Here is an 11,041-nt window from a genome sequence, read left to right as displayed (position 1 = left end):
GTGAGGATTATACTGTCGGTGAGGATTATACTGTCAGTGAGGATTATACTGTCGGTGAGGATTATACTGTCAGTGAGGATTATACTGTCGGTGAGGATTATACTGTCAGTGAGGATTATACTGTCGGTGAGGATTATACTGTCAGTGAGGATTATACTGTCGGTGAGGATTATACTGTCAGTGAGGATTATACTGTCGGTGAGCATTCTATTGTCGGTGAGGATTTTACTGTCGGTGAGCATTCTACTGTTGGTAAGCATTCTACTGTTGGTGAGCATTCTACTGTTGGTAAGGATTCTTCTATAAGTGAGCATTCTACTGTTGGTGAGGATTCTTCTATTAGTGAGCATTCTACTGTTGGTGAGCATTTCACTGTTGATGAGTATTCCACTGTCCGTGAGCATTTTACCGCAGTTAGTATTCCATCCACTGTCAGTGAGCAATCTAATACATTCTACATTCTACTTTCGGTGAAGATTTCATTGCCAGTAAGTATATTTCATTGTAGGTGAGCACTTGGTGTCGGTGCGAATTCCACTGTTGGTGAGCATTTTACTGTTGGTGAGTATTCCACTGTCCGTGAGCGTTTAGTGAGTACTTTATTATCAGTTAGTACTTTATTATCAGTTATTACTTTATTATCTGTTAGTACTTTATTATCAGTTATTATCAGTTAGTACTTTATTATTAGTTAATACTTTATTATCAGTTAGTACTTTATTATTAGTTAATACTTTATTATCAGTTATTACTTTATTATCAGTTAGTACTTTATTATTAGTTAATACTTTATTATCAGTTATTACTTTATTATCAGATAGTACTTTATTATCAGATAGTACTTTATTATCAGATAGTACTTTATTATTAGTTAATACTTTATTATTAGTTAATACTTTATTATTAGTTAGTACTTTATTATTAGTTATTACTTTATTATCAGTTAGTACTTTATTATCAGATAGTACTTTATTATCAGATAGTACTTTATTATCAGATAGTACTTTATTATCAGATAGTACTTTATTATTAGTTAGTACTTTATTATCAGTTAGTACTTTATTATTAGTTAGTACTTTATTATTAGTTATTACTTTATTATCAGTTATTACTTTATTATTAGTTATTACTTTATTATCAGTTAGTACTTTATTATCAGTTATTACTTTATTATTAGTTATTACTTTATTATTAGTTAGTGCTTTATTATCAGTTAATACTTTATTATTAGTTAGTATTTTATTATTAGTTAATACTTTATTATTAGTTAGTACTTTATTATCAGTTATTACTTTATTATTAGTTAATACTTTATTATTAGTTATTACTTTATTATCAGTTATTACTTTATTATCAGTTAGTACTTTATTATTAGTTAATACTTTATTATTAGTTAATACTTTATTATTAGTTAGTACTTTATTATTAGTTAGTGTTTTATTATCAGTTAGTACTTTATTATCAGTTAGTGCTTTATTATCAGTTAGTACTTTATTATTAGTTAGTACTTTATTATCAGTGAGTACTTTATTATCAGTTAGTACTTTATTATTAGTTAGTGCTTTATTATTAGTTAATACTTTATTATCAGTTATTACTTTATTATCAGTTAGTACTTTAGTATGATTGACTGTAGTCATGCATTAGTAAATATTGTCGAATCACTGACTACTGACTGTACTAATATGTATCAGTTAGTGCTTAAGTAAAACTTTGATTTATACTATTTACTCATGATAGTTCATGGTAAAGAATGTTGTCTAAAAGTAAATATTAAAACATCGACTTTAATTCAAAAACAATGTTTTTCAAAAAAACTAAAATTATTTGATATTCATGATAATATAAAGCAAAGCCGTAATAATGAAAAAACATAGTTGTCGTTATCTTCCAAGATTTTTATTTGTTTTCCTTTGGTTTTGGTTTCTCTTCCACCTTAGGTTCCTCTGCTGGAGGAGGAGGAACCTGTTCAGGTTCCGGAGCTGGAACCTCCTCATCCTCATCTTTCTTCTTAGAAACAAATATTCCCATTTTTCTTTAATATTTAGATCTGCTCTGCGCTGTGAATACTAAACTATGAGTTTGAGGTTGGAACCCGTAAATCCTTTCTCCAGGTTGTTATAGAGACCTGATACACTTTCATATCGAGTACTTAATCTACCCGACCTTAATTTATTCATACACATACACACAACAATACCGTTAATTAATCCAGGTTTTCAGACAAATAATTGGGCGTTTTTGACCTTTATTTGTCTTTCAATAAACCTGGATATCTTTATTCCTCACATCTGTTGAACTCTGATTTTTTTTTCAAACTTCGAAATTTATTTTCTTCAAAATTCGATTATTTTGTTCGAAATTCGAAATTTTTTTCAATTTTTTTAAAATTTCCAAGGACAACGCCGGGCACTTCAGCTAGCAAACATTAAGACAAAATATGATAAACTGTTTATCTTCTGATCGTCGTTCTTTTCCAAACTGTTCTGGATACCACTGTGCTTTATGAACAACATTCTAGAATATTAAAGGGAGTGTTCGCGAAAAATGAAAGGGGTGTAGGCGTACGTCGAAAAATATTCGATTGTGATTGCTCATAATTTTACTTCTATCTGTTGCATCTATAAGGAGAAAATTGTTAAAACGACTCAAACCATAAAACGTAGCGTCCATACAAAATAAAATATATTGAAATATCAACTATACACGAATGCGCCGAAAAATAATCGATGATTCTATGTAATATCTGAATGATTTGTTTGGAATTAAATTGATTTTTTTACGATCCGAGTCTAATATTGGAATCTTCTGAATTCTTATTATCTGAGTTCTTCAGAATGAGTAGTTTTTAACAACTTTCTCCTTATAGACGCAACATATAGAAGTAAAATTAGTAACAATCACCATCGAATATTTTTCTACGTAAGCCTATACCCCCTTTCATTTTTCCCGAACATTCCCTTTAAATTACATTTTTTCTTTAGTGTTTCCTGACAAACATAATGATTTATAGACAACTGAAATATCGTCTTTGATCTTCTATTTAGTGAATAAGGTGGCACGAGCTTTCTAAAATGTGTGCTACCTTCTTCTGTCTAAACAAGTTAAATATTAGGGTTGTTTTGTGCTATTTAATAACTTAAAGCTAAACATAACTTTTATCTCTGGTAATTTTGAAAGCACATTAGAAATGCCTGAGGGCTGAAAGTAATTTATAATCATTATTATAAGAACTATATTCGACAATTTTATTCACAAGTTAACACCGCAATATCTTCCAAGAAGACGACATATAATTCTGTTCTTGTATAATTTTTAGTTGTTCAAACAGTAGATACATATGTTACTTTAAACAATAAAGTAAAAAAATATTCGTAAAAAAATTATATTTCAGGTGATGGTTAATTTGATGGGTTGAAAATATTTAAATTACAGAGGAATTATCACAAACCAAAATCACAGGGTTTATCAGCAAACAAGTGTAAATTTAAACAACTGTTTAACTTCGTGAAATATTTAAAGGTGGGAAAGACTTATGTTAAAGGAAGTGTCTGTCTCGCCATTTTTATGGTTCTTGGATATTTAAACTATTCGGATAATGAAAGCAAACATTTGTTATCAAATTTAAGCATCGAATCAGAAATAAGAAAATATATTGAGCTGGGTTCAGCTTGTGATATTTAGTCTCCAGATTTTAGATGGGATTTCAAGAATTTGCTTAATCTCTTTCATTCAGTTGCTATTAATAGCCTCATGGTGAATTATTTAATATAACGGCATTTACAGTTTTAAATATCTAAGATCTGCAACATTGGGTTGCAAACTTGCAAAAGTATAGAGATTAGAAAATCAGAGTTTGTGACAAAGGATCAGTTCCTTTGTTTTCTACAACCCGTACTAAATAAATATACTATTTATGTACATATCTTAAAATTATGACAAATCATACACTCCCTTAAAGTTAGGCATACATAAGAATACTGAAGGAAGGTTGGAAAGGGTGTGGGTAAAGGTTATGGATCTATGCACCAAGAACTTCTAAACATGCAACTGCAGTCTACTAGAAGTTTTCCTAGTACAATATCACTGCGTTCTCGACCAATTCTGACCGAGTTTTTGATAAACTGTTTTTGTCAACTTCAATCGGTTCAACATTGTTTCTGACAATTCTTGGGTGCTAGGGAGTGAGGGTAGGTGAACTAAAGTTTGATGCCGTTATATTTGGACATATCTAGAAATCTTTACAATACTTCTTCGAGAGTTTTAAATACTTGAAGTAAGCCAATAAAGAACGAACGAGGACAATGCGACAATTGTTGTAATCTAGAATCAGAAAAGAAAATATTGAACACAGGAGATAGATCAATTTAGAATAAGAGCTCTGGCTCTGAGTTAAGCCGGGCCGGCATTTATCTGGGACTCCGGTGACATCATAGTTGCCGGGAGCATCATGGCAACAAATTCATCAAAATCTATCTTTCCATCATTGTTTCTGTCCGCTTCAAGGAACATCAGATCAAACTCCCTGAAATAGACAGATTTGTCATCATTGACCTTCACGCTGCAAGCAAATAGTTGTCAAGTCATGTGAACTCCAAGAAGACAACATTTTAATCCATACTTTTCAACATATACATGGTTGTTCACTTCAAGATGGAAGGGAAGGTTCAACAATTCTTTTTTTCCAGATTGACCTAGTTAATTAGTCCAAGTTCAATAGAGATGAAGTATCATTGGGCCGATAAACGAAACAGTAAAATGTTTTTAAAATGTTGTCTTTGCTGAAGCGCACAGGAATAGAGGACAATTAAATATCCATAAACTCGAGCAGTGTGCCCTCGTCTCTTCTTAATTATCTTTTCTTTTAATAATTTTACTTACTCGTCTGTGCATCTTGTTCCAAAGTTGACCATTGCTTCTTTTAGCTCGTCTTTGCTTATGCTCCCATCGTTGTTGTGATCGAAAACACGGAACGCGGCCTTCACGTCGTCCATCTTAAAGATATTAAAACTGTAATATTTCTCAGGTTCAGAAAAAGTTTTAACTGGGGAAAAGTTCAATCTCTGTTCAATATCTATCTTTCTATGAGAAATTTATAATTTTTTAAAACCCTTCCTTAATCAAGGGGGGCGGGGTTGGAACGCCGCACCCGTTTTGTCTTCTTGCAATGTAACTTTTGCAATTTCCTCCAAAAACCAATATTCACTACATACCTGCTGATGGTTATCTCTAAAAATGTTTTTAAAATAAGGAGAAGTTCAATCTTCACTAGAAATAACGCAGTTTTGCGTGCGATTCGTTATTTTTGCATTTTTTTTTTCTTTTCGCAAATGACATAACAAAATGGATGGAAGACAAAACGAATGTGGAAAGGAAGCGCTTACGGATGAGCGCAGTATACGCAACTCTGCATTATTTCTGGTATATATAGATTGAACTTCTCCTTTTTTCAAAAAAGTATTTTTAAAGAAGATTAGTATAGTGTGTACGAAATACTATAGTTTGGGAGGAAATTGCAAAAATCACATTGCAGGAGGAGAAAATGGGTGCGGAAAGAAAGCGCTAGGGTGAGCGCAATGCCGCAAATCCATTTTGAAACGTAAGTTGCGGAAAAGAAGACATACAGGTGCGCGTGACGTGTCTACCCTTCCACTTAATAAATTAGTAAATAAAAAAGTGTTTTCTGGATCAACTCTTTTGAAATCTACTGATTGTAGTCCTCAATATTATAATCAGAATTCTGAAAAAGTTAGATATCACTTGGACAGTTTCACCATATTCATTCAATAGAAATCCTAGGAGTCAAATGCATTTTGAAAGTCCAAAATAAACATAATTTTAAATAATTCTCCCCCCCCCTCTCTCAAGTTTTCCTGTACCTGGTTGCAACTGGATTTAAGGATTTCAGTCCCGACCTCTAGGAACTCCGATATACCCATTAATCCGTCCCACTCACAGTTAGCCTAAATTATCAAATTATCAAATTATCCACCAATCAGGTAATTATATAGTGAATTATAGAAACGGATAATCCACGAAGATGATAATCAACATTAAATTCAACGAAATCTAATTTTATACAGTGGTAGGCGGTTACCAATACAATGAAGACGACATTTTTAAGTTTTGATTGTTAACAAGCATTTTTCGAATTACAAGTTTCTAAGTAATCAAATAGAAGCTTTTTAAATTGACAGCTTCTCTTGACTTATATGTTTATGAGTTTCACAGCTTTTTGTATAGTCTTCATAGTATTTTATTTGTAAGGGTTTCAATGGTTTTTCATTATATGTAGATATTAATTGATTTAATAGCACAATATTTCGTTTTTATATTCGCTGGTTTATGATGAAACCCTATATTTGTATGAATAATCTAAGATTATTTAAGTCAAGGATTCTATGAAAGACGACGACATTTTAAATAATACATTTTCAATAAATTTGATAGAAATAGAAAGAAAATAATTGTGGTTCTTAGTTTGGAAATTTCGTCGTTCATATCAAATAATATCTTTATTTCAGCACCACTATGTATAATACATACACGGGCGTGCGAAAGCATTTGTGTANCATATATCTACCTTCATCACCATATATCTACCTTCATCACCATATATCTACCTTCATCACCATATATCTACCTTCATCACCATATATCTACCTTCATCACCATATATCTACCTTCATCACCATATATCTACCTTCATCACCATATATCTACCTTCATCACCATATATCTACCTTGATCACCATATATCTACCTTCATCACCATATCTACAATTTCGTCCTCGGTTGGGTTTTGTCCAAGGATTCGTAACACGTGACCAATTTCTCGGGACGGAATTTTGTCTTCTCCCTGAAAAAAAGTTAAAATCAGTATAAAAAAAAATTTATTACTCGCCTCAAACTCCAATTTTCTAATCACTATATCTTTGCGACCAGATGGTGTAAAATTTTATATTTAGTGTAATTAAATTCATAGTTTAAAACGTCTTTGACATCAGGTTGCAAAGCTGTAAGGATTAGCCAATTAAATTTTTATACAAGTAATTAGTTCCTTTATTCACCTAAACCTTCTGGTGTGTACTGCAGTAATTTGCAGTGCACTGACCGAAGAAATGACAGGTTTTAGTGGAGGAGGGTGTTTTATTTACAATTTGAGATTGAGATATTCTCCTGTTAAATTATAAACTGTTGAATCTAGTTCTAAATCCTGATCTGAATGTAAGAGGAATTCAATTTCTTGAAGTTTAAAGAAACAAAGCCTCTTAATTCAAGGATTAAATTCTATTGGCGGAATTCTAAAGATTCCTGACAAAAAAATTACAAAATCGAATTTAGTCATAAACGGGGAATACATCAAAACGACGGTATGAACGTAAAAAATGTGATCTCTCGGTGATCAGTCAAGAGTTTTTTTTCGTTGATTTGTACAAAACGAAGATCTAAAACTATATTATCTATTTTTATACAGTGAAACCCTTAATAACGAATACATCGGAAGAATTTATCAAATGTCTTCTTGACAATTTTTCATTGAGTTTTATACTATATTACGTAAATTTCAGTATTTGCGAAAATAAAGAGTTCCATATAATAATAAATTAAAAAAATTAAAAAACTAAATATCTGCAACATTCCATATCAGAAAGTGAAGAATACGACATTTGATAAATTCTTTCGATGTATTCGTTATTAAGGGTTTCACTGTATATAAATACTTTTTTGTTTCTAATAAACGTCAAAACGGCTGAACCGATTGGGTCCACATTTTATATGGCAAATCACATAACCCCAGGGAAGGTTTATAGATGCTAAGAATTACAAACATTTGTCTCCAAAATTATTCTATTTTCTTAAAATGAATAAATCCACATTTTCTTATTGTTTTATATTGCACGAAGTGGAGATGCTCACATATAGAGCCACAATTAAAAGTTAAAAAGAAAGATGGGCGCGAAGCGCCATAAAAATCTAGTAAACTATAAGTACCGTAATCCAACTGTTTCTATTTGGTCTTCTGCATTAGATAATATGATTATATCTTGTGAATGCGGTAAAGAAATAAAAGAATTGTGCAATTTTACTGTCGTATGGTCGTGGACAATATGTATTGTACAGAAGCGTGTTTAAAGACTGTGAAGCGATTTTTGTCAGAAGAAAAAATTTAAGAAAGAGTTAAATATTACATAAAAACAAAACTCGTGATTTTACAGAATGTGTTTCCGGCATTTAATGCTTCAATTGAGAAAGCTGTGAAAAACATTGAATATCTTGCTTTTATACATTTGTACTTTAACACTAGAGGAAACTACAGGAGGAAACTATAGGAGGAGACTATAGGAGGAAACTACAAGAGGAAACTATAGGAGGAAACTAAAGGAGGAGACTATACGAGGAAACTATAGGAGGAAACTATAGGAGGAAACTATATGAGGAAACTATAGGAGGAAACTATAGAAGGAAACTATAGGAGGAAACTCTAGGAGGAAACTATAGAAGGAAACTATAGGAGGAAACTATAGAAGGAAACTATAGAAGGAAACTTTAGGGGAAAACTATAGGAGAAAACTATAGAATGAAACTATAGGAGGAAACTATAGGAGGAAACTATAGGAGGAAACTATAGAAGGAAACTATAGGAGAAAACTTTAGGAGGACACTGTAGAAGAAAACTTTATGAGAAAACTATTTAAGGAAACTTTTGGAAGAAACTATAACAGAAAACTATAGGAGGAAACTAAAGGAAGAAACTATAGAAAGAAGCTATAGGAAGAAACTAAAAGAAGGCAACTATAGGAGGAAAATTCAAAAGAAATCTATTGGAGGAAACTATACGGGGAAACTATAGGAGGAAACTATAGGAAGAAACTGTAGGAGGAAACTTAAACTGGAAACTATGGGAGAAAACTATAGGAGGAAACGATAGGAAGAAGCTTAAACTGGAAACTGCAGAAGGAAACTATAGAAGGAAACTATAGTAGGAAACTATGGGAGGAAACTATAGAAGGAAACTATAGGAAAAAACTATAGGAGAAAACTATAGAAGGAAACTATAGAAAGAAACTATAAAAGGAAACTATAGGAGAAAACTATAGGAGAAAACTATAGGAGGAAACTATAGAAGGAAACTATAGGAGAAAACTATAGGAGGAAACTAAAGGCAGAAACTATAAAAGGAAAATATAGGAGTAAACTATAGGAGGAAACTATAGAAGGAAACTATAGGAGAAAACTATAGGAGGAAACTATAGGCAGAAACTATAAAAGGAAAATATAGGAGTAAAATATAGGAGAAAACTATAGAAGGAAACTATAGAAGAAAACTATAGGAGGAAACTATAGGAAGAAACTATAAAAGGAAAATATAGGAGTAAACTATAGGAGGAAGCTATAGAAGAAAACTATAGAAGAAAACTATAGGAGGAAACTATAGAAGGAAACTTTAGAAGGACAATGTAGAAGAAAACTTCATGAGAAAACATTGAAGGAAACTATTGGAAGAAACTATTTTAGGAAACTATAGGAGAAAACTAAAGGAAGAAACTATAGGAGGAAACTAAAGAAGGCAACTTTGGGGAGAAAATTTAAAAGAAATCTATAGAAGGAAACTATAGGAAGAAGCTATAAAAGGAAACTATGGGAGGAAACTATAGGAAGAAACTACAGAAGGAAATTATAGGAAGAAACTTTAAAATTAAACTATAGGATGAAACTAAAGAAGGAAATTATAGGAGGAAACTATAGAAGGCATCTATAGAAGGAAACTATAGAAGGAAACTATAGGAGGAAACTATATGAGGAAACTATAGGAGGAAACTATATGAGGAACCTATAGGAGGAAACTATAGGAGGAAACTAAAGGAGGAAACTATAGTAGAAAACTATAGAAGGAAACTTGAACTCGAAACTATGGGAGGAAACTTAAACTGGAAACTATAGGAGGAAACTGTAGGAGGAAACTACAAGAGGAAACTATAGGAGGAAACTATAGAAGAAAACTTAAACTGGAAACTGTAGGAGGAAACTTAAACTGGAAACTATAGGAGGAAACTATAGGAGGAAGCTTAAACTGGAAACTACAGGAGGAAACTATAGGAGGAAACTATAGGAGGAAACTATAGGAGGAAACTTAAACTGGAAACTATAGGAGGAAAACTATAGTAAGTTTTTAAAGAAAGAAAGAAAGATGAAACTATAGAAAACTTGAACTATTTATGAGTAACTAAGAAGGAAAAAAGAATTAAAAAGGACAAGATTGTAGTTTCTGTGTTTAACTATGCTAAAAAATTCCTAGAATTGTTAAGGATTAAAGTCACGGGGTTGGAGTAATAATGCAATTCGAAACTTTTCCACAAATTAATCGATNGGATAATAATCATGCCCAACTCTACGGATAATAATGATGCCCAACTCTAGGGATAATAATGATGCCCAATTCTACGGATAATAATCATGCCCAACTCTACAGATAATAATCATGCCCAACTCTACGGATAATAATGATGCCCAACTCTACGGATAATAATGATGCCCAACTCTACGGATAATAATCATGCCCAACTCTACTGATAATAATCATACCCAACTCTACGGATAATAATCATGCCCAACTCTACGGTTAATAATGATGCCCAACTCTACGGATAATAATGATGCTCAACTCTACGGATAATAATTATGCCCAACTCTACGGATAATAATGATGCCCAACTCTACTGATAACAATCATGCCCAACTTTACGGATAATAATGATGCCCAACTCTACGAATTATAATTATGCCCAACTCTACGGATAATAATTATGCCCAACTCTAGGGATAATAATGATGCCCAATTCTACGGATAATAATCATGCCCAACTCTACTGATAATAATGATGCCCAACTCTACGGATAATAATGATGCCCAACTCTACGGATAATAATCATACCCAACTCTACGGATAATAATGATGCCATACTCTACGGATAATAATGATGCCCAACTCTACAGTTAATAATGATGCCCAACTCTACGGATAATAATGATGCCCAA

General features: G+C 32.0%; 2 protein-coding genes across 2 annotated transcripts in view; both read right to left on the bottom strand.

Moving 5' to 3' along the window:
* Positions 1–2,081, bottom strand: part of LOC111708605 (arginine kinase) — a 16,944-nt gene extending 14,863 nt beyond the window's left edge. Inside the window, exon 1 of the mRNA XM_023482032.1 lies at positions 1,912–2,081. Within this exon, the coding sequence (XP_023337800.1) occupies positions 1,912–2,031 (120 nt within the window). The 5' untranslated portion in view covers positions 2,032–2,081. The remainder of the gene's footprint in view (positions 1–1,911) is intronic.
* Positions 2,082–3,371: 1,290 nt separating this feature from the next.
* Positions 3,372–11,041, bottom strand: part of LOC111708613 (calmodulin-beta) — a 10,592-nt gene continuing 2,922 nt past the window's right edge. The window contains exons 3-6 of the mRNA XM_023482038.1: positions 6,764–6,859; positions 5,880–5,963; positions 4,882–4,994; positions 3,372–4,525 (exon numbers count right to left, since the gene is read on the bottom strand). Of these exons, the coding sequence (XP_023337806.1) occupies positions 4,393–4,525; positions 4,882–4,994; positions 5,880–5,963; positions 6,764–6,859 (426 nt within the window). The 3' untranslated portion in view covers positions 3,372–4,392. The remainder of the gene's footprint in view (positions 4,526–4,881; positions 4,995–5,879; positions 5,964–6,763; positions 6,860–11,041) is intronic.

Source organism: Eurytemora carolleeae, unplaced genomic scaffold (genome assembly GCF_000591075.1).
Source record: "Eurytemora carolleeae unplaced genomic scaffold, Eaff_2.0 scaffold876, whole genome shotgun sequence".
Classification (NCBI taxonomy): Eukaryota; Metazoa; Arthropoda; class Copepoda; order Calanoida; family Temoridae; genus Eurytemora; species Eurytemora carolleeae.
Note: the sequence above shows the minus strand (reverse complement) of the source record. Positions and strands in the feature narration are given on the sequence as shown.